This window comes from Oncorhynchus tshawytscha, linkage group LG24, assembly GCF_018296145.1.
Source record: "Oncorhynchus tshawytscha isolate Ot180627B linkage group LG24, Otsh_v2.0, whole genome shotgun sequence".
In the NCBI taxonomy this organism is placed as follows: Eukaryota; Metazoa; Chordata; class Actinopteri; order Salmoniformes; family Salmonidae; genus Oncorhynchus; species Oncorhynchus tshawytscha.
The window spans coordinates 7,809,287-7,833,924 of NC_056452.1; the positions used below are offsets into that span (position 1 = coordinate 7,809,287).

General features: G+C 43.7%; 1 protein-coding gene across 6 annotated transcripts in view; it reads right to left on the reverse strand.

The window, feature by feature from the left end:
* LOC112223777 (signal transducer and activator of transcription 5B) overlaps nucleotides 1–12,267 on the reverse strand; it is a 37,103-nt gene extending 24,836 nt beyond the window's left edge. For 3 of the 6 annotated variants that reach the window (XR_006079775.1, XR_006079776.1, XM_042305268.1), the window contains exons 1-8: nucleotides 11,793–12,264; nucleotides 9,789–9,929; nucleotides 8,690–8,846; nucleotides 6,197–6,286; nucleotides 5,820–6,000; nucleotides 5,259–5,389; nucleotides 3,941–4,092; nucleotides 3,526–3,681 (exon numbers count right to left, since the gene is read on the reverse strand). Coding sequence is in view for 4 of the 6 variants with exons in the window: in XM_042305268.1 (XP_042161202.1) it covers nucleotides 3,526–3,681; nucleotides 3,941–4,092; nucleotides 5,259–5,389; nucleotides 5,820–6,000; nucleotides 6,197–6,286; nucleotides 8,690–8,846; nucleotides 9,789–9,916 (995 nt within the window). In the remaining 2 variants the exon portion in view is untranslated. Of the gene's footprint in view, nucleotides 1–3,525; nucleotides 3,682–3,940; nucleotides 4,093–5,258; nucleotides 5,390–5,819; nucleotides 6,001–6,196; nucleotides 6,287–8,689; nucleotides 8,847–9,788; nucleotides 9,930–11,792 lie in introns of all 6 variants that reach the window. The other 3 variants (XM_042305269.1, XM_042305267.1, XM_042305266.1) reach the window with 3 other exon arrangements.
* Nucleotides 12,268–24,638: the final 12,371 nt, after the last annotated feature.

The window sequence follows — 24,638 nt, forward strand, 5'->3', positions numbered from 1 at the left end:
TCAGATAACAATAGACGACTACGCTGATTCGGTGTGCGAGTTCATTAGAACGTGCGTTGAAGATGTCGTTCCCATAGCAACGATTAAAACATTCCCTAACCAGAAATCGTGGATTGATGGCAGCATTCGCGTGAAACTGAAAGCGCGAACCACTGCTTTTAATCAGGGCAAGGTGTCTGGTAACATGACCAAATACAAACAGTGCAGCTATTCCCTCCGCAAGGCTATCAAACAAGCTAAGCGTCAGTACAGAGACAAAGTAGAATCTCAATTCAACGGCTCAGACACAAGAGGCATGTGGCAGGGTCTACAGTCAATCACGGACTACAGGAAGAAATCCAGCCCAGTCACGGACCAGGATGTCTTGCTCCCAGGCAGACTAAATAACTTTTTGCCCGCTTTGAGGACAATACAGTGCCACTGACACGGCCTGCAACGAAAAATGCGGTCTCTCCTTCACTGCAGCCGAGGTGAGTAAGACATTTAAACGTGTTAACCCTCGCAAGGCTGCAGGCCCAGATGGCATCCCCAGCCGCGCCCTCAGAGCATGCGCAGACCAGCTGTCCGGTGTGTTTACGGACATATTCAATCAATCCCTATACCAGTCTGCTGTTCCCACATGCTTCAAGAGGGCCACCATTGTTCCTGTTCCCAAGAAAGCTAAGGTAACTGAGCTAAACGACTACCGCCCCGTAGCACTCACTTCCGTCATCATGAAGTGCTTTGAGAGACTAGTCAAGGACCATATCACCTCCACCCTACCTGACACCCTAGACCCACTCCAATTTGCTTACCGCCCAAATAGGTCCACAGACGATGCAATCTTAACCACACTGCACACTGCCCTAACCCATCTGGACAAGAGGAATACCTATGTGAGAATGCTGTTCATCGACTACAGCTCGGCATTCAACACCATAGTACCCTCCAAGCTCGAGACCCTGGGTCTCGACCCCGCCCTGTGCAACTGGGTACTGGACTTCCTGACGGGCCGCCCCCAGGTGGTGAGGGTAGGCAACAACATCTCCTCCCCGCTGATCCTCAACACTGGGGCCCCACAAGGGTGCGTTCTGAGCCCTCTCCTGTACTCCCTGTTCACCCACGACTGCGTGGCCACGCACGCCTCCAACTCAATCATCAAGTTTGCGGACGACACAACAGTGGTAGGCTTGATTACCAACAACGACGAGACGGCCTACAGAGAGGAGGTGAGGGCCCTCGGAGTGTGGTGTCAGGAAAATAACCTCACACTCAACGTCAACAAAACTAAGGAGATGATTGTGGACTTCAGGAAACAGCAGAGGGAACACCCCCATCCACATCGATGGAACAGTAGTGGAGAGGGTAGCAAGTTTTAAGTTCCTCGGCATACACATCACAGACAAACTGAATTGGTCCACTCACACAGACAGCATCGTGAGGAAGGCGCAGCAGCGCCTCTTCAACCTCAGGAGGCTGAAGAAATTTGGCTTGTCACCAAAAGCACTCACAAACTTCTACAGATGCACAATCGAGAGCATCCTGGCGGGCTGTATCACCGCCTGGTACGGCAACTGTTCCGCCCTCAACCGTAAGGCTCTCCAGAGGGTAGTGAGGTCTGCACAACGCATCACCGGGGGCAAACTACCTGCCCTCCAGGACACCTACACCACCCGATGTTACAGGAAGGCCATAAAGATCATCAAGGACATCAACCACCCGAGCCACTGCCTGTTCACCCCGCTATCATCCAGAAGGCGAGGTCAGTACAGGTGCATCAAAGCTGGGACCGAGAGACTGAAAAACAGCTTCTATCTCAAGGCCATCAGACTGTTAAACAGCCACCACTAACATTGAGTGGCTGCTGCCAACACACTGACACTGACTCAACTCCAGCCACTTTAATAATGGGAATTGTAAATATATCACTAGCCACTTTAAACAATGCTACCTTATATAATGTTACTTACCCTACATTATTCATCTCATATGCATACGTATATACTGTACTCTATATCATCGACTGCATCGTTATGTAATACATGTATCACTAGCCACTTTAACTATGCCACTTTGTTTACATACTCATCTCATATGTATATACTGTACTCGATATCAGCTACTGTATCTTGCCTATGCTGCTCTGTACCATCACTCATTCATATATCCTTATGTACATATTCTTTATCCCCTTACACTGTGTATAAGACAGTCGTTTTGGAATTGTTAGATTACTTGTTGGTTATTACTGCATTGTCGGAACTAGAAGCACAAGCATTTCGCTACACTCGCATTAACATCTGCTAACCATGTGTATGTGACAAATAAAATTGGATTTGATTTGATTTGATGATTCTGCATCTTTGTTGCATTCTTCACATATGATTTGGCACAGTATTTGCAAATGTACACAGCTTTTCCTTCTACATTAGCTACGGTGAAATGACTCCACCCATCAGATAGTGCCCGTGGCATTATCCTGTAAAGATTAGAAAAACAATTGTAAAAATAAAATAAAAAATACAATTCCATGTACAGATAAATAGTTAAGCAGTTAGATTAAACAACTCCATTGTAAGATAAATGTTGTAAAATGAAAAATGTATGGAAACAGGTGAATTAACACTCAACAGGCTCAAGCAAGATAAAACCCACATGATTGCAAAAAAACTAACTAGCAGAAATGGTTAACAAGTTAGAAATTACTTTAAACACTTTGCTGTAGGCTACTATTTACTAGTAAACAAAAAATAATGTCATATAAAATATATTCACCCCACCCAGTATTGTAATCAAAACTTACCAGAAAGCATGTAGTCCTTGGCTCAGACAGTGTTGTAGTGTGGGCTCAATAGCATATCATTAGTGTGGAAGAACTTGAGAATCAGCTGTACATGTGATGGAAGAATGCACTGTGCATGCAGAGGGTTGCAATTCCATTGAATTGGGGATAGTTTAACCAAAATATGCCACAAAACCTAGAATTGCCTAATTTGTATCCCACAAAAAAAGGTTCACTGTTATAAGCTAGTATTTTTAAGCAAAATCCCCCAAATTCAAGGGCTTAACTTCCCATGGAAAGTTCCTGACCCTTTGCAACCCTATCCACGTCCAGACCTTTTTTTTAAGGTATATGTGACCAACAAATTCATATCTATATTCCCCGACATAGATTTGAAATTAATGTAGTTATCCCGATCGACTGATTTCCTTATATGGACTGTAACTCAGTAAAATCTTTGAGAATTTTTGCATGTTGCGTTAATATTTTTGTTCAGTATATAGAGAATCTGGACCAACACTTTGTATTTTCTTAAATAATCAAAAATTAGTTCCATTAGACTGGAATTGGAGGCAAATGATTAAATACAAACACACAGAACTAATCAGGCTATACTGCCCTGAGCATGCAGTTCTGCAAACTAGTACAGAAGCACATACAAGCTCACATCATGATCAGCACATTAACAAACCTGTACTCTTTGCATTATTGTGGATAACCTGGAAAACAAACGCCACATGCCTCCCCCACACACCCACCCCTACCTGGTGACGAGAGCGGAGATGATGTCGGTGATGTCAGAGTTGAGCTTGGTGAGCAGCTCCTCCATTGGGCCAGGCAGAGGTAGCTGCTGGGTCAGGTGTTCGGCCCGCCGGATCTGCTGCCGGTTCTGCCAGATCAGGTCCGCTAGCTTTTCACACCTGGAGAGGGAAACAAGAACAAGCCCCCCAAGAAAACACACACATACACATAAGCAGAGATGCGCGCACACACACAAAAACAGAATCAGAGTGAGGGATGGGAAAGCGGTTTGTGTTCAATTTGTAAAGGAGAGTGGCTAGAGAGAGACTAAGTGGCACACCAGCGCCAGGAGCGCTAAAGTACCCCTTCCCCGCAACCCAAGAGGAGCGTCGCCAGCAATGGACAGCTAGGAGTGCGTGTGTGTGTGGTGGGACTCACCAGGACTGCAAGACATCCAGTCCCCCCTCGGTGGGTCCCCCGTTGCCGGCCAGCTGCTGACGTCTCTTCCACTGGATCAGCTCCTCATCCAGGATCAGCGTCTGCTGCTTCCTCAGCTGGCTCAGAGTCTTCTGGTGCTTCTCCGCCAGGTCCTAAACACACACAAAAAAAAGAATAACAATAATAATTGAAAATAAAATTTAAATCGAACACACACAAATGGAGACACACGCAAGCTTGGTTTCCATCCAATTGGCAACAGATTTTCATGCGAATATTCTAGAATCTGCTTAAAGAAAATATGTGCATGTTCCCACCAGTGGCATGTTTTTTTTGTGGATTAAAAAACAGTCAGCTCAAGTACACACAAAATGTACTTTATCGCTTATATTTTCAGGTACCGAATAAATATCTGAAGTTCAACATGTTTCCTGCGCATTTCCAAATCTAACGATAGTTTTGTCACAAGAACTGTTGCATTAAATAGCAAATGTGCCTACTCTGGCCTTGGCATGTGCACTCTAGCCAACAGCTGACAGATACAGTGTGGGTAGGCTAGTCTACATGATGACATTATTATGGATAAGAGCAAGAAGAGTTTACTTGTCTAATGGCAGCCAAGCATCGATCATCATGTCACCAGAATAAGACCCTACATATTTATTGGAAAGGAGCATCAAGCTCATAACCATGCACTTCCACCACCCTGTGTAGTTCATTAGAACTTATTTTTTGTATTTTACCACCCTTTTCTCCCCAATTTCGATCAATACGTCCTCCGAAACATCACCCGCCAAACCCCGCTTAACCTGGGAGCCAGTCGCACCAATCTGTCAGAGGAAAAACCGTTCAACTAACGACCGAGGTCAGTCTGCAGGCGTCCAGCCCGCCACATGGAATAGCTAGAGCGCGATGAGCCAAGTAAAGCCCCCCCCCAGCCAAACCCTCCACTAACCCGGACAATGCTGGGCCAAATTGCCTGCCGTCCTATGGTACTCCCGATCATGGCCGGTTGTGATACAGCCCAGGATCGAACCCGGGTCTGTCTTTAGCACTGTGCAACTCGGGAGGCCCCATCAGAACTTATTTCATCTGTAGCCTAATAAATTTCATGGTTTACTAACATCTGTACCAGGTCAGCTTATTTGTAGTAACGAAATAAACATAACATTTACAAATCAGTTAATTCCCCAATTCCCTTAATTGGAAGAAATGTTTATGCTTCTGGCCCCAATCTAGTAGTATTGCATGTGTTGCTTGTGTATGCACTTTATATCTGCCAGTCTGTTTCTGCGTGTGTGTGTGTTCAGTAGCGTACCAGTCTGTATTTCTGCAGTGTGTTGGCCTCCCTGGTGAGCCAAGCCTCCACGGTGGCTCTCTTGGCCTGCAGGCTGGTCTCTCTCTGGGTTCGCTCTTCTGCCGGCACAGCTGACAGACTGCTCAACTGGGCTACAGAGTGGAGGGAGAGGGGGGATGAATGGAGGAAGAAGATGAGGAAGGAGGTTGAAGGAGAGGGAGAAGTGGAGGTGGCGGCGGCATGGGTAAATACATCTAATTTCCCCGTTACATACACCCACCTGGAGAGCTACTATACGGAGTATGCAGGCTTTTACTCTAACCACTAACAGGGTTGATCCACTCTAACATGATTCAGCTCATCAAGGCCCTGAGGCGCGGCCGATTAGTTGAATCTGGGTCGTATTCATTAGGCACAACATGGAAGAAAACAGAGTGAAATGGGGAGGAACTACCTGAACTTGTCCAACAAGAAATGCTTGTTTTGGTTGCGAAACGTTTTGCTACAGTGTGCCCAAGTGGGTTAATCCCTCCAGGAATGCATTGAGAAGCGCTGCTGTAATATAGGCAGTCAGCGTCTCACCCTGGATGCGCAGGTTCTCCTGGTACTGGATGATGAAATACTCCTGGTTGTGCTGCAGCTTGCGCAGCTCGTTCTCAGTCTCCTGCGTGGACACGCGCAGCTCCTCAAACGTCTGGTTGATCTGCTGGTGCCTCTGGGACAGGCTGTCCATGGTCCCACCCCCGCCGCCACTCCCGACGGCCTGCCAATGGGGAGAGAGCAGTCCAATTGGATGACAGAGCTCCAGCAGGATGAAGTATAGTCAAGGCCGCCAGAGGCCCGTTCAACAGAGAGCGACATCATAGAACAAAGCATTTTGTACAATTGATATGATTTGCTGTCTTGTAGAATAGGGAGTCATTCCAGCTCTATAAACTCTGTGTGTGCGTAAGTCTCACGTTGTTGGCCTCCTGCACCAGCCTCTGCTCCGAGTGAAGGATGTGCTTGATGCAGCGCACCAGCTCAAGAGGACAGCGGTCATACGTGCTCTGAGGAAGGAAAGGATGCATTTGTCATACAAACACACACACGTGTACACACAGAAACAGCTGCAGACACAAAAAAGGCGCACAGCCGCAAGATTTCAATACTCTTCCACAGAGGATACGCCGAGGATGCACTTCAGTATCCTTCGCTAAAGGAGGTAATTGAGAAAGGGAGCAAACTCCTCCGTTCGCCTACTACCGAATTGACACCCTTCTCGACCACTTATCGGTTTCCAGAGGAGAGGAGGACGGAGGAGTCAAAAAGGGCAGACTTGTCTAATTGAGAATCTCCCACACATACACATGAAGAAACAGCTGCACTATGACGAAGTGGACACGGCCACTGCAGTCACGACGCCACCCCAGTAGCATTGGCTGCTGTTCCAATACGGAGCCCTGCACCACCAGGGGAGTGAGAACATACTGCATACATACTCTAACAAGGCTAACTCAATCAGATCAATCAACTGAAATGGGTTTTGTGGGTTAACATCAGTGTTGACGGCAGGCGTTTGTAACACTGCCACTTGACCCTTGAAGCAGTGACAATTTCATACCACGTTGTGAAGTTAGAGAGTGCTACAGAGAAACGCCTTTGGAATTTTCCTAATCTTCTGCTTCATTTCAAGGTGCCAAAATGGCAGTGTGAGCCAACGCCGGATTTGCCACCTCTGCTGTAACAGTGCTGGGCCATAATTAGGCACCAAACGGAAGAAAACCCAGACCTGCCCATTTAGAGAAGCTTGTTTTCATCTTTCAGTGCAGCAACGCTGCGTCCCTTAACGTCTTGGTGACTGGGGGGGCCGTATTGAGTAGCTTGGATGAATACGGTGCCCAGAGTAAACTGCCTGCTACTCAGCCATAAAAGCTAGAATATGCATATTTGGATAGAAAACACTGAAGTTTCTAAAACTGTTTGAATGATGTCTGAGTATAACAGAACTCATATGGCAGGTGAAAAACTGAGAAAAAAATCCAACCGGGAAGTGGGAAATCTGATGTTGGTTGTATTTCCATCTCATTCCCTATTGAAGATACAGTGGGATATTGGTCATGTTGCACTTCCTGAGGCTTCCACTAGATGTCAAGGCTTTAGAACTTTGTTTGAGGCTTCTACTGTGAAGTGGGTCCGAATGAGAGGGGAATGAGTCAGAGGTCTGGCAGAATGCTTTGAGCTCGTGACGCGCGGTCATGTGAGAGTTAGCTCGCGTTCCATTGCTTTTCTACAGAAAAGATTTCTCCGGTTGAAATATTATTGAAGATTTATGTTAAAAACATCCTAAAGATTGATTCTATACTTAGTTTGACATGTTTCTACGGACTGTAACGGAACTTTTTGGACTTTTCGCCCGACCTTTCAGCTGGACTTGCACGCGCGTTTGGATTTGTTCACCAAACGCCCTAACAAAGGAAGGTATTTGGACATAAATTATTAACTTTATCAAACATTTATTGTGGAACTGGGATTCCTGGGAGTGCATTCTGATGAAGATCAAAGGTAAGTGAATATTTATAATGCTATTTCTGACTAATGTTGACTACATAACATGGCGGATATCTCTTTGGCTGGTTTGGGCTTTGAGCGCCGTGCTTGTAGATTATTGCATGGTGTGCTTTTTCCGTAAGTAAAAAAAAAAAAATCTGACACAGCGGTTGCATTAAGGAGAAGTTAGTCTAAAGTTCCATGTATAATAGTTGTATCTTTTATCAAGGTTTATTATGAGTATTTCTGTGAATTGATGTGGCTCTCTGCAAAATCACCGCATGTTTTGGAACTACTGAACATAACACGCCAATGTAAAATGAGATTTTTGGAAATAAATATGCACTTTATTGAACAAAACATGTATTGTGTAACATGAAGTCATGAGTGTCATCTGATGAAGATCAAAGGTTAGTGCTTTTTGTGACTCCTCTCTTTGGCTGTAAAAGTGGCTGTGTTTTTCTGTGACTTGGTGGTGACCTAACAATCGTTTGTGGTGCTTTCACTGTAAAGCCTTTTTGAAATCAGGCACTGTGGCTGGATTAACGAGAATTGTCTCTCTAAATGGTGTAAAATACTTTTATGCTTGAGGAATTTTAATTATGAGATTTTTGTTGTTTTGAATTTGGCGCCCTGCACTTTCACTGGCTGTTGGTGGGGTGGGACGCTACCGTCCCAAATATCCCAGAGAGGTTAATGAACACAAACGAGTGTAGGTGTCTCTCCCATAAAGGTAGAGTGTTATAACTACAGACAGACATTTCTATGGAACCTGCTCAATGGTGCATCAACCTAAAAACAGAGACGGGGGGTTAGGCATCGTCTCCTGTGCTGGAGAACCAGAAGACATGTAATTCAAGCTGCGTTACACCAGACATCCGCTACTACTTGGGGTGCACACTCTGGCCCCTTTGGTCTCTTACCTTGAGCTGGCTGGCGTAGTGTCCCAGTTTGATCTTGAGCAAGAAGCCGTCCTCCCCCACTTGGTGCTCGGCCTTCCTCTGCAGCTCCTGCACCAGGCTGTCCAGCAGACGCTTGGCCTTCAGCTCATCCTGGGGGTTCTCCAGCTCCACAGAATCCCTGGGTTGCCCAGGTCAGGGGTCAAACAGACAACATCAAAAGTACTAAGTTGTGGGACATGGGTTTATATACTCATTATCCATGCCTTTATCTCCAGCTCTCTAAATGTAGTACACAGGCTCTCTTTTGTCCTGTGTAACCTTCTGTGCATTTCGCACAACATTGTTTTCTCACGTGCACACAAGTACTACAGATATAAACTAGCTCCATAGCCATTTCCAGCACATACACATTGATGTGAAAGCTTAAATGATAAATGTGCTACTGTCCCTGTCAAATTAGACTAAATTCCTTAGAAACACGCACATACATTTAGCCTAAAATTCTCTGGGTTTCCAGGTCCCTAAGAGACATTTTTTTTTTTTTACATTATGAACAATCAAATGTGCAAACAAGACAGACTCCTTTTCTTGTACAGTCACACACACACTAATGTTTAACCTTAAATTATCCACTGTTCGGAAGTGAACTAAAACTATCAAGACCCACTCAAGACTACAGAGAATAAGCAAAAAAATAACTAACAAATGCCATTGCTACCGCTCTTGTGCACACACCCGCATGCAATACATATTTCACCCTTTTCTCAGTCAGTGCACTTTGCAACAACTGTTTTGTGGCTAAGTCAAAGCGTCATTCAGTTGAAGCTTGTCAAATGAAAAATGATACTCTGCATGAGCAGTGCATATCATGCCCTTGTTAAAGCAAGGCCAATGCAAATTCAAGTCTCAAGTAAAATACCTGTGTGTGGGACATTTAAGCACCTATTTGAGGGTGGTGCATGATTTGTCCACAATTTGTATTAAAAAAAATAAAAAAACTGAAGCCTATATTAAGACACGCATTAGGACTGCAGCCATCAATATGATCAAAAAGACTAACCTGGATAAATAAAAGAGGGGAAAAGGGATAAAAGCCATGAGAAAAGTGGTGTAAACTCACCAGAGCTGCCCCTCGATCCACTGGGCCAGGTAGTGACGCACCTCTATGGGGAAGTGCTGTCCGTAGAGAGACTGCATCTGGTGCAGCGCATCCCCCTGCAACTGCTGGGCCTGGATCCACACCGCCATCCTCCTTCAGCCCCTTGCCCCGAGCACACAAAGACACAGGAAGGAGGTGAAAGAGGGGTAGATGCAGAGAAGTGGAGAAAAGAGGGAGAGTGGAGGGGAGAGGCAGAGGGATGAGAGAATGTTAGAGTTGGTAGAGCAGAGCAGAGGGAGAGCAGAAGAGATAGGGTGAGTGAAGGAAATGGTGAGTGAAGGAAAGGGGAGAGGAGGAAGGAGGGTGAGAGTGGGTAGAGGAGAAGAAAAGATGGGACAAATAAATGAGGGAGAGCAGAGGAAACAGGTGAGGATGGAGGGAGAGTGGAGGAAAGGATAGTGTCCGAGATGCGTGAAGGAAAAGTAAAGAGTAACGGGGAGACAGACGGGAAAAGTTAAAATTGTGTGTGGGGTGACAAAATAAATAGGCTGTGTGTCCTATCCTGGAGAAACTCTAACTCTATGCTCCGGGCTGTCACCGGCAGAATGAGAAGGACCAGCAGCTGACAGACTCAGGATGTTGTTGACCAACAACCTCATTAAATCTGGACATGCAAAAACCTTACTCCAGCCAAGCCATTGGTTTAACAGCTGATGGGAAGTATGCCATTGACTAAGCCTAAACCCACTCCTAACACTCCTTTCCAAATCTGGTGCCAGCACTGGGTTAGGAGTGGAATGACAACTTAGCTAGTAGTCTTAGGCCAGAGTAGGCTCTAGCGATGCAGCCCAGTCTTTTGCATGGATAGAAGATACACACATTTTTCCAGGTTTGCAGTGTCAAATGGGATATGGATGCTGCCATTCCTCAAAGTTTGCAAACCATATTGGCATACTCAAATGTATGGTCAAGGAACACTATTCTCGGTCAAGTAATCTGCCTTAAACTGCTGACATGAATGCAAAAGCTTGAGAGACTAGTTAGTAGTATGCATTGAGCCCAACAAGAAGCCTTCAAACCCTTTAGCAGAAAAATATTGTTCGCATGTTGTCTCATAAAAATCAAACAGCACATTCATCCACAAGCATTTCGCTACACCCGCAAGAACATCTGCATGTGATCAATACAATTTGATTTTAACACGCAATTCATGCAGCTAGCCATCAACACAAGGGTTTTTGGCCAGTCTAAAAACCGTTCCGTGTATAATAACTAGCTGTCCAAAAACTATTACTTGTATGGATAGGTAGCTGTATGAATGGCGTGTTTGCCATGTTTACAATTTATACAGTGTACTGACACTGATGTATAATATAATACGAATGTGTGTGAGACAGCGTTGGACATGTAGCTTCATAGCACCACATCATGGAATGTCCATTTTGCGAGCATTTGATTTCGCTTTCGGGTTTAGCCAGCTGATTGACAGTTATACTTCTGTTGTGATAAACAGATTAGCTAGCTATAACTAGGCACAGTATAGTTTGTGATCTGGCCAACTAACTTAGTTGCCTATTGTAACTAGTGTCTTTGCTTTAACTAACTTTACTGCTAGCACCGTTAGGGAATGCTCAAGGCAAGCGTTTCACGGTTAAGTCTACATGCGTTGTATCCGGCACATGTGTGATATTTGTATTTGATTCGAAGCTAGGTAGCTAACTAGCTCAGTTAGCCAGCTAACTATTTAGCTAAGTGAGTATTGTTAAAGTACATAGATAAACTACTAACGTTACCTAGCCTGTTTGCCAGTGAAAACATGCGTGTTGATAGCAGCTACTGTAGCTAACTAACGCTAGCTATCTGATTACGTTAGTTGGACGACACATAACCAACTAGATAGTTAGTTAGGACCTTAGAAATAAAATGCAAATCGTGCATTAGGTTGCAGGCTAGCTAACGTCAGTCAAGTTAGTTTACAAATATTTCGAAATGTAAAGAAAAACATGAGTGCAATCAGTCGCTTACCTATATCCAGACAGCAAATCTGATTTAGATCATAGGGCACAGGAAACACCAAAACTAAGCCCTTCAAAACGTTTTGTTTAACGTTCCCGAGCTAGCTAGCTAATGTTACCCAGAATGTTGCGGTTTGTCATATCGAACCATTACCGGTATCGTAATGGCCAGTTTTCAATTTGCTTGGCAAGAAAATCAACTAGCAACCAGCTGTTGCTGCTACTATATAGCTAACTAACTAACGTTAGCATAAAACTATTTGCATGCACCACCCACTTCCGGGGAGAATGCTCGTTTTGGTTATAGCAGCGCTACCTCCTCCGTCTTATAGCTAGCTAAAATATGCTAACGTTATTTATATAAGCTAGTAAACACAAAGCCATGCAAGTGTAACACCAACTACAATGTAGACCTTAAATACATTGGTACTGGTGGGGGCATATTGTAATGTATTTCCGCTCTAGTCTAATAAAACTGAGACAATTCTTTGTTCTGTTTTTATTATTGGTCCAGCTTCATCAGAAGCATATCCTAAAGACGCAGCTCTGGTTCCTCCTACGTGGTAATGATGAGTCGTTCGCGAATGAACGGATCTTTTTTCGGGGAGCGAATCGCATCGGTGAAGGCCATTCAGTTGGCTCCCTGATTTGCATCCTACTACTACTACTTTATGAGCTCAAGGCAAAGTTTTTCTGCAGATAAGAGACAATAATTATCTACAGAGGATGAATCCTCACTACAGAAGCAATACATAGTGGGTAGAGCGCATCAATCTGGTCCACGCGGATGTTTGCAGTGCGTGAAAAAACGTAGTTTCGCATTTAAAAAAAATTGTTCTAGGTCGATTTTTTAAGCATTTTGAACGAAGAGCCGTTTGGTAGCCAAATGAGCCGGCTCACTGATACGACTCGGTCTGCTCATCACTACTTCGCGGGAAGGTACTCGAATAGCCTCCAGACTCTTCACTTGGCTTCGTTTACAGTTCCCCCTCACATGGGGACAGTGGTGTAAACTTTAAAATACTTAAGAGAAAATACTTTAAAATGCTACTTCAGTCGTTTTTTGGGTTATTTGTACTTTACTATTTACTACTTTTACTTCACTACATTTCTAAAGAAAATAATGCACCTTTTACCCCATAGATTTTCCCTGACACCCAAAAGTACTTGTTACATTTTGAATGCTTATCAGGACAGGAAAATGGTCCAATCAGACACTTAACAAGAGAACGTCCCTTGTCATCCCTACTGCCTCTGATCTGGCAGACTCACTAAACACAAATGCTTGGTTTGTCAAATATTGTGTGTTCGCTAGCCACAAATAAAGAAAAATAAAATTATGCCATCTGCTTTGCAAGGAATTTGAAATGATTTATACTTTTGATACTTAAGTATATTTTAGCAATTACATTTACTTTTGATACTTATGTTTCATTAAAACCAAATACTTTTAGACTTTTACTCAAGTAGTATTTTACTGGGTGACTAACTTTTACTTGAGTAATTTTCTATTAAGGTATCTTTGCTTTTACTCAAGTATGGCAATTGCATACTTTTTCCACCACTGCATTAAGCCACTGAAGGTGTTGTGGTTCTATTCACTATAAGAAGTAGCTGTGTACAACCCATGGGCCTTACCCCCAATCTATCTCCTTAATGCTGAGTACCAAGCAGAGACGCATTGGGTCCCATTTCTACAGACTTTGGTTATGACTCAGGCAGGGATTGAACTGCAGATTAATTACTTAAAAATCATACAATGTGATTTTCTGGATTTTTGTTTTAGATTCCGTCTCTCACAGTTGAAGTGTACCTATGATAAAAAATGACAGACCTCTACATGCTTTGTTTGTAGGAAAACCTGCAAAATCGGCAGTGTATCAAATACTTGTTCTCTCCACTGTATGTCTTGGAAGGCTGAAGTCTTTGTAAATTATTCGGGACTTCCTCTGATACTGCCTGATATAGAAGTCCTGCAGGGAGCTCAGCCCCTGTGATGTACTGGGCCATCCGCACCATCCTCTGTAGTGCTTTGCGGTCCGGGGTGGCACATTTGCCATTCAAAGTGATAATGCAGCCAGTCAAGATGCTCTCGATGGTGCAGCTGTAGAACCTTTTGAGGAGCCGAGGGCCCATACCAAATCTTTTCAGCCTCCTGAGGGGGAAGAGGCGGGGTCATGCCCTCTTCACGACTGTGTAGGTGTGTGTGGACACAGGTCCTTAGTGTTAGGTCCTTAGTGATGTGGATGCCAAGGAACTTGAAGCTCTCAACCTGCTCCACTACAGACCTGTCGATGTAAATGAGGCGTGCTCTCCCCTCTTTCTCCTGTAGTTCATGATCAGCTCCTTGGTCTTATTGATGTTGAGGGAGAGGTTGCTGTCCTGGCACCACACTGCCAAGCCTCTGACCTCCTCGCCATCGGTGATCAGGCCTACCACCAGTGTCCCATCAGCAAACTTTATGATGGTGTTGGAGTCGTGTTTGGCCACGCAGTCGTGGGTAAACAGGGAGTGTAGGAGGGGATGAAACACGCACCCCTGAAGGGCCCTCGTGTTGAGAGTAAGTGTGGCAGAGGTGATGTTGCCTACCCTCCCCACTTGGGGCTAGCCCGTCAGAAAGTCTAGGATCCAGTTGCAGAGGGAGGTGTTCAGTCTCAGGGTCCCGAGCTTGGTGATGAGCCTGGAGGGGACTATGACGTTGAACGCTGAGCTGAAGTCTATGAGCAGCATTCTCACATAGTTATTTCCCCTCTTGTCCAGGTGGGAGAGGGCAGTATCTTATGGATCTGTTGCAAATGGAATGCGAATTGAAGTGGGTCCAGGGTGTCTGGGATGATGATGTGTGTTATGACCAGCCTTTGAAAGCACTTCATAATTACATATCGGAGTGCTACAGGGTGATAATCATATAGGCAGGTTACCTTGGATTTCTTGGGAAACTTGGACAATGGTGGTCAGCTTGAAACACTTGGCTACGAATACAGCATAAAATTAATGGGCAAGTTAGTTTTGCATGGTCCGGTGCGGTGAGTGGGTGGAGATTTCACTTAATGACCAATGGAATGGACTAAAATGTACAAGCTCCCCCAATCCGAGGACACCAGGCCATGCTAAATTAACTTTCCCACTGCATCTCAGTACAAGAGGCGTCACTGTAGTCCCTGGTTCAAATCCAGGCTGCATCACATCTGGCTGTGATTGGGAGTCCCATAGGGCAGCGCACAATTGGCCCAGCATTGTCCAGGTTTGGCCAGGGTAGGCCGTCATTGTAAATAAGAATTTGTTCTTAACTGACTTGCCTAGTTAAATTTTAAAAACCCTGGCAGCTTAATTGAATCCCTTCAGTGAGCCTGTAACCTGAGGGGAGGTGTGTATAAACCACACCCTCATCAGCAGTAAAGTGGCTGTGTAGGTTATGGACAGAGTCCTCCATACGTTTCTAGACATTGTAACTAAAGTTGTTGATGATGATGGTTCATGTCGTCATTAGTATAGTTTAAGTTCAGAACAAGCTATTGTGTTTTCTATGATAAAAAAAAAACTGGACCTCCCTCTTACCTTGCTCAGGTCATTGTAACCCATCGAAGGCCCTGCCACGGTCCCATTAAACAGAGAAAGTTATAGTGAAGATTGGGAGGGCTCTATTTGTTTCACCTGTATTCCCTCTCTGCATTCAGTGGCTGTTAGGGAATAGGGAGAAATGATGATCCGGAGCTATTGATCTTGAACATCATAGACCACTGTGAGAATGTTCACTCTCTCTGGCTGTGACAGACCACTCATGCCCTCTGCTGGACAGACCTGCCATACTCTAAAAATTAGGGGTTCAACAAGGGTTCTTCTAAGATCCTCAAAGTTCTCAGAAGAAACTTAGGGTTCTTGGCACTGAAAATGGCACCCAAAAAGGTTCTTCCAAGAACCCCATAGGAGGTGGGGTTCATCGAGGAACCTCCTTAGCTGGTGGGGTTTCTTGCAGGAAACTAACTGCCCAACAGAAACATTTGGATTAGAATTTGAAAGGACAGCAGGTGAAGGCACTTAGCTGAAAAATGTAAATATCTCCTCAACTTAAGGTAAGGTTTGTCCCTTGTACATTGATATTGTTTCATAATGATACCATGTATATTTTCATATTTGTGCAAATCTTTTGAAAACAGAATGGACACAAGTCAATGGATATCAAGCAATGAAGAAAATCAAATCATAAATCAAATTTTATTTGTCACATACACATGGTTAGCAGATGTTAATGCGAGTGTAGCGAAATGCTTGTGCTTCTAGTTCCGACAATGCAGTAATAACGAACAAGTAATCTAACTAACAATTCCAAAAAAAACTACTGTCTTATACACAGTGTAAGGGGATAAAGAATATGTACATAAGGATATATGAATGAGTGATGGTACAGAGCAGCATAGGCAAGATACAGTAGATGATATCGAGTACAGTATATACATATGAGATGAGTATGTAAACCAAGTGGCATAGTTAAAGTGGCTAGTGATACATGTATTACATAAGGATGCAGTCGATGATATAGAGTACAGTATCTACGTATGCATATGAGATGAATAATGTAGGGTAAGTAACATTATATAAGGTAGCATTGTTTAAAGTGGCTAGTGATATATTTACATCATTTCCCATCAATTCCCATGATTAAAGTGGCTGGAGTAGAGTCAGTGTCATTGACAGTGTGTTGGCAGTAGCCACTCAATGTTAGTGGTGGCTGTTTAACAGTCTGATGGCCTTGAGATAGAAGCTGTTTTTCAGTCTCTCGGTCCCAGCTTTGATGCACCTGTACTGACCTCGCCTTCTGGATGACAGCGGGGTGAACAGGCAGTGGCTCGGGTGGTTGATGTCCTTGATGATCTTTATGGCCTTCCTGTAGCATCGGGTGGTGTAGGTGTCCTGGAGGGCAGGTAGTTTGCCCCCGGTGATGCGTTGTGCAGACCTCACTACCCTCTGGGGAGCCTTACGGTTGAGGGCGGTGCAGTTGCCATACCAGGCGGTGATACAGCCCGCCAGGATGCTCTCGATTGTGCATCTGTAGAAGTTTGTGAGTGCTTTTGGTGACAAGCCGAATTTCTTCAGCCTCCTGAGGTTGAAGAGGCGCTGCTGCGCCTTCCTCACGATGCTGTCTGTGTGAGTGGACCAATTCAGTTTGTCTGTGATGTGTATGCCGAGGAACTTAAAACTTGCTACCCTCTCCACTACTGTTCCATCGATGTGGATGGGGGTGTTCCCTCTGCTGTTTCCTGAAGTCCACAATCATCTCCTTAGTTTTGTTGACGTTGAGTGTGAGGTTATTTTCCTGACACCACACTCCGAGGGCCCTCACCTCCTCCCTGTAGGCCGTCTCGTCGTTGTTGGTAATCAAGCCTACCACTGTTGTGTCGTCCGCAAACTTGATGATTGAGTTGGAGGCGTGCGTGGCCACGCAGTCGTGGGTGAACAGGGAGTACAGGAGAGGGCTCAGAACGCACCCTTGTGGGGCCCCAGTGTTGAGGATCAGCGGGGAGATGTTGTTGCCTACCCTCACCACCTGGGGCGGCCCGTCAGGAAGTCCAGTACCCAGTTGCACAGGGCGGGGTCGAGACCCAGGGTCTCGAGCTTGATGACGAGCTTGGAGGGTACTATGGTGTTGAATGCCGAGCTGTAGTCGATGAACAGCATTCTCACATAGGTATTCCTCTTGTCCAGATGGGTTAGGGCAGTGTGCAGTGTGGTTGAGATTGCATCGTCTGTGGACCTATTTGGGCGGTAAGCAAATTGGAGTGGGTCAAGGGTGTCAGGTAGGGTGGAGGTGATATGGTCCTTGACTAGTCTCTCAAAGCACTTCATGATGACGGATGTGAGTGCTACGGGGCGGTAGTCGTTTAGAGGTAAGAATATTCCGTCTATGAGAATATGTTGAAGGCTAGCTGTATTGGGTGCAGATGACTGCTCACTTTAGCATCTGTGTCTGCAGGTAATACAGACAAGGAGCTGTGTCCACAGGGAATTGTCACTAGATCCTTCAGTAGCTCCAGACAGATCGAACAACTGATCAAATCCATGGCCTCTGCCATTTTGATGCACACACTAACAAATGTAGCGTGAGAGCCAGAGATACAGTAAATGTCGTTTTCTGAGGAGTAGGACTGGCTTGTATTCCATAGACAGTGGCTTCCTGGCTCAGATGTCAGATCCACTCTAAAAAGAGAAGGTTCCTGGAGTATCCTTTAGGGGTTATTCCAATTGAAACTGTGGGGTGACCCCTAAAATGGATCCTCGAAGAACCTTTTGAATAACCTTTTGGGCTACACCCCCGTTATTGTTATGTGTATTATTAATAATACCAACATAATATTTTAGTTCTCAGTGCTTATTATGATTTTGGTGACAAAGCAGAATTTAAAAAATCCAAATATGAGGTAAACTCCCAGCAGAGCCCCAAGTCCAATGGGTATGTCCTCTGGAGTTTTGATGCTAATGTGTTGATGTTCTCCGTATCCATAGCCAGAATGATTTTGCAGTCATGGTGATCGAACAGGTTTCCTGTTATATTCACAGAGGTTAAGTAGGGTGAAGTCTGAATCCCCAAAACATTTGAATGATACAGATTAACAAAATATACAACAGTATTCATGCCTTGGTTTTTGTGGTAAATGTGAATGAAAAAAAAACTGCTTTGATAATAGTTTTCATACACATAACTTGTCCATAATGTAGAGGCCTATGGGATATTAATTGAAGAGGTTAGGGAGGAGGATGGTAAATGTGATCTGCATAATATGCAAATACCAATTGACATACCTTTTGTATACCTACTGGGCTGTATTTAGGGCTGCTCAGATCAGGAAGGGAAAGAGTCCGTTGCACAACTGAATGCATTCAACTGAAATGTGTCTTCCGCATTTAACCCAACCTCGCTGAACCAGGGAGGTCGTGCGGGGGGGGGGGGCTGCCTTAATGTCCACGTCATTGGTGCCCGGGGAACAGTTGCTGTTGGGGCTTAACTGCCTTATTCAAGGACATAACGGCAGATGGCAGATTTTCCACCTTGCTGGCTCTGGGATTCGAACCAGTGAATTTTCGGTTACTGGCTCAATGCCCTTAAGATGACCTTGTGCTGGGGATAATAAAAGGCCACTTTAAAATGAGCAGTTTGTCACACAACACAATGCCACAGATGTCTCAAGTTGAGGGAGTGTGCAATTGGCATGCTGCCTGCAAGAATGTCCACCAGAGCTGTTGGCGGAGAATTTAATGTTAATTTCTCTACCTTAAGCTACCTTCAACGTCGTTTTAGAGAATTTGGCAGTACGTCCAACCGGCCTCACAGCCGCAGGGAAAAGTACCCATTTGTCATACTTCAGTAAAAGTAAAGATACCTTAATAGAAAATGACTCAAGTAAAAGTGAAAGTCACCCAGTAAAATCCTACTTGAGTAAAAGTCTAAAAGTATTTGGTTTTAAATATAGTTAAGTATTAAAAGTAAAATGTAATTGCTGAAATATAAATTCCTTATATTAAGCAAAACCAGACAGCACTATTTTCTTGTTTTTTAAATTTACGGATAGCCAGGGGGACACTCCAACACTCACATATAATTTACAAATTAAGCATGTGTTTAGTGAGTCTGCCAGATCAGAAGAAGTAGGGATGACCAGGAATGTCCTCTTGATAAGTGTGTGAATTACACTTTTCCTGTCCTGCTAAGCATTCAAAATGTAACAAGTACTTTTGGGTGTCAGGAAAAATGTAAGTAAAAAGTACATAATTTTCTTCAGAAAAGTAGAGAAGTGAAAGTTGTCAAAAATATAAATAGTAATAGTAACCCCCAACAACAACTAAAGTATGACTTTAAATTATTTTTACTTAAATACTTTACACCTCCGTGTGTAACCATGCCAGCCCAGCACCTCCACATCCGGCTTCTTCACAACATTGGCAGTAGAATGTCCTTCCTGAACAGCTCAGTAACTTTCAATGTGGCACCATCATAGGATGCCACCTTTCCAAAAAGTCAATTAGTCAAAGTTCTGCCCTGCTAGAGCTGCCCCGGTCAAATGTAAGTTCTGTTATTGTGAAGTGGAAAGGTCTAGGAGCAACAACGGCTCAGCAGCGAAGTGGTAGGCCACATAATCTCACAGAACGGAACTGCCGAGTGAAGCGCGTAAAAATAGTCTGTCCTCGGGTTGCAACACTCACTACCGAGTTCCAAAGTGCCTCTGGAAGCAACGTCAGCACAAGAACTGTTTGTCGGGAGCTTTATGAAATGGATTTCCATGGTTGACTAGCCGCACAGAAGCCTAAGGTCACCATGCACAAGGCAAACTTGTGGTTGAAGCTGGATGAAATCCTGAGGGTTATATGGGATGGTCTAAGTTATATAAGGCAAAGGAGTGTGCCCTGCCACGTCACTTTATACACAGAAGATTTCCGCTAAACATAGAATCACAGTGTTTATCCTTCTCTCCATGACCACTGTGTCATGACTCCTACCGAAGGTGGCTCCCCTTCCTGTTCGGGTGGCGCTCGGCGGTCGTCGTCACCTGCCTACTAGCTGCCACTGATCCTTTTCCCCCATTTTCTGTTTATTAGTTGCACCGGTGTTTAGTTTAGGGTAAATGGTTGGGTGTTCTTTACCTGGTTGTGTGTGTGTGTGTATTTTGCTGGACTGTTTAGTTCCCCGTGTTTGGGGCGTTGGTTTGGGTTGGCGTCGTTTCACGGTTGTGGTGTATTAAAAGTAGCGCTACCCTGAACTCTGCTTCCCGCGCCTGACTTCTTCCTCCACAACACTCCGGGCGTTACACACTGATTACTTCACAACGAAGTTGACTACAACTAAAGCTGCCAATGTCTTTGTAATTGTTACAAACAAGCAAAGGATAAAAACACGCTTCAAATGAAAACCGAGATGACTGCATTAAAAGATAAATAGCCTACTTACGGTATAGGCCTATATAGTTCGATGATATGTTAATCAATGTCATGTTCATTCAGTTGTTTTATTTTGCCATTTGGCTACTGTGAAATGTTTTGCCTCAATATATTTCCTGATGTTTAGCCTAACGTGCGCATTTATTTGCCAAATCGTGATTTAGTGCATTATTATAGGGTAAGCATTTAGAATCTCTCTAGGAGCTGACCCGTCAGTATTGTGGCATAACTCTAATGTTAAGTTTGAATGGAGGAAGCGGATCAGACTGCAGCGCTGCCTTTCTATCATATCAGTATCGACACATGCCTCAACGATGATCTTAGCGAATCTATCTCTGCATGTTTTGTTTTTTGGTAAACGCATGTTACATCTTCTACATCAGTGGTCACCAACCTTTTCTGAGTCAAGATCACTTTCGCAGTCGAAAAGCAAGCTGAGAACTACTGCTTACATTATCCTCACACAAACAGTTTTGTAGGAATGAGGTTTGTGCACTAGGCCTAATACATTATCCCAGCATATTGGCAATATGATTGGCTGCCAATATTGTTAATCAGACCATATTATATTTCAAAACTCGAGCTTTGATAACAATAGATCCGTTAGTTTAGCACTTGTTGAGGCACTGTGGAGCATGAATTGAAATTATTTGTTTTTTTATTTTACTGGTCAACGAGGTCAAATCACGACGTCAGTGATCTTCAGGTCGAAAAGTCGGAGCTCTGGAAAGATGCCCGAGTTTTCGAACTTGGAATTCCGAGTTGGATGATAGTTCAAAACAAATTTTCCCAACCGCCTCTCACGGTCCCTGCTCTCCCCTTCCTTTCCTCCGGGGAGACTGACCAGAGAGAGGGGACAGTCTTCCACCTGATGGCGAAACTCGAGTCGCACCGCATCTGCCTCATGCACAAATGAATGTTGTTCCAATGACCAGAGAAAGTTAAATATTCCTTAATATTAAAATCGACACGACGAGCGGCTAATAATAATAAAAAGCAGTGCTATCGATACTTGGCTACTCGTTCATTGCAGCTGCAGCCCGAGCGGAAGTACGGAGAAGAGCGTTTTGTAATAGTGTTGAATAGTGACAGTGCTGAATATAACCTTAAACACGAACTTACTCATAAAAACCGCAGCTCTTTGCTGTATTCATTGACAGTCTCTCTGTGGTCATGGTTTTAAAAGTTATTAAATCTTACATGGAAGCTCTGTAACCACGGTGATTTGAGCTAACCGATTGGGCAGGCCAATAGGTGCACTCGATTTCCGTCACAGATTGGCCAGTCTGCCGAATAGGCGAAGTTTGTCTCATGGGAACACTTTGCTTACCCGGTGCACAGGACTTTTGAATCAAGTGCATCTACCCGCAACAGCTCAACACGATTTTTAAAAAGGAGCACAAGCTTTCATCGTTCGTTGGCTTTTCGCGATCGACCGGTTGTCGACCACTGTTCTACATCGTAACTGGCACAATAAACCTCCTCCACAGAGTCCAGACCACATTCACTCAGCCACTCTATCCTGGTTTATATCATGCCTATAAAGGATCTGTGAAGATACTGACAGCTTTACATTGATAAAGCTATGAGTCTGCTGGTATCCATGTATTATTGTAAGCTTTACTGGTTTACTGCTGATTTAGGACAAAGATTGATTTGAGATTGCTGATGTCATTGAGTACCGTGTGATATATTTTTATTTAATTTATTTCACCTTTATTTAACCAGGTAGGCTAGTTGAGAACAAGTTCTCATTTGCAACTGCGACCTGGCCAAGATAAAGCATAGCAATTCAACACATACAACAACACAGAGTTACACATGGAATAAACAAAACATAGTCAATAATACAGTAGAACAAAAGAAAACAAAAAGTCTATATACAGTGAGTGCAAATGAGGTAAGTTAAGGAAATATTTGCTTCATTTGCATGTGCAGAGTTGTAAATCAAACCAAGTGTAATAGAACTGATTGAATGGCTATTTTTACCCTGTAGCCATCTGCAACTTACCACAGGTTAGATAAGTTACACAGTTAACAAGAATCACTTTCTGCCAACCCAATACATTTTTCTTGGTCCTGTGAAGTTGTCAATCAAGCAAATACACGTGTGAACGCCAAACGTTCTTTAAATTTCAATTTATTTTAGAAGAAAGTGAATAATGCAAAGGTGCCAATATATTTGACCGCAACTGTAACTACCATCTAAATACATGGGTCATAGGGACACATTGTAAAGTAATACCATTAATGTTGTTATAGACCAATAAAACTGAGGCAATGATTTGTTGTTATATTATTAAGATTTCTATTGCACAGGATCTTTAAATAGTATTTTTATTTACTGTATGAGTCTTTGCCCTGCCAGGTGCTCCTGTTGACTAAAGCATTTGCCACAGTTCTTCTCCAGTGTGAATTAGCTGATGACCGCTAAAGTTTAGTCAACGTCATGAGCACTTTCCACATCCAGGGCATGGAAATTGTTTCTCTCAATGACTTCGCCGCTGGTGGCATTTAAGATCACTGGTCATTCTAAAGTGTTTTTCACACAAAAGGCACAAGTGTGGTTTGTCAGTGTTGTTTTAGAGCAGGTGCTGTTTTAAATAATTTTTCACACCAAGTGCATTTATGTGATTTCTCCTGTGTGCACCCTCACATGATTTCTAAGTGCTGACTTTACATTAAAGCATGGGCCACATATTGTGCGCGTGTGATTTCTACCCTGTGTGAATTGTCAAAGGATCTGTGAGCCTTGCCTTCCTACCAAAGTACAGTGCATTCAGAAAGTATTCAGACCCCTTGACTTCTTCTACATTTTGTTACGTTACTCCTTATTCTAAAATATATTTAATAAAAAGAAATACTCAATATTCTACACATAAAACTCCATAATGACAAAGTGAAATACAAGTTTATAAATGTTTGCACATTTATAAAAACAGAAATACCTTATTTACATAAGTTTTCAGACCCTTTGCTATGAGACCCGAAATTAAGCTCAGGTGCATCCTGTTTCCATTGATCATTCTTGAGATGTTTCTACATCTTGATTGGAGTCCACCTGTGGTAAATTCAATTGATTGGACATTATTTGGAAAGTGACAGACCTGTCTATATAAGGTCCCACAGTTGACAGTGCATGTCAGAGCAAAAACCAAGCCATGAGGTCGAAGGTAATGTGCGTAGAGCTCCGAGACAGGATTGTTTCGAGGTACAGATCTGGGGATTGGTACCAAAAAAATGTCTGCAGCACTGAAAGTCTCCAAGAACACAGTGGCTTTCATAATTCCTAAATGGAAGAAGTTTGGAACCACCAAGACTCTTCCTAGAACTGTCCACCCGGCCAAAGTGAGTTATTGTGGAAAAGGGCATTGGTCAGGGAGGTGACCAAGAACCTGATGGTCAATCTGACAGATTTTCTGGTCTGATGAAACCAAGATTGAAAGCTTTGGCCTGAATGCCAAGCATCACATCTGGAGGAAACCTGGCACCATCCCGACGGTGAAGCATGGTGAAGGCAGTGTCATGCTGTGGGGATGTTTTTCAGTGGCAGGGACTGGTCAGGATCGAGGGAAGATGAACCAAGCAAAGTAGAGAGAGTAGCGACACTCCCCATCCAACGTGAAAGAGCTTGTGAGGATCTGCAGAGAAGAATGGGAGAAACTCCCCAAATACAGGTGTGCCAAGCTTGACATGTCATACCAAAGAAGAATCAAGGCTGTAATCGTTGCCAAAGGTGCTTCAACAATGTACTGAGTAAAGGGCCTGAATACTTCTGTAAAAGTGATTTTTATATATTTATTATTATTTTATTTTTATTTTTTATAAATGTGCAAAAAAAAAAAAAAAATATTGCTTTGTCATTATGGGTTATTGTGTGTAGAATGATGAAGAAAAAAACCAATACATTTTTAGTATAAGGCTGAAA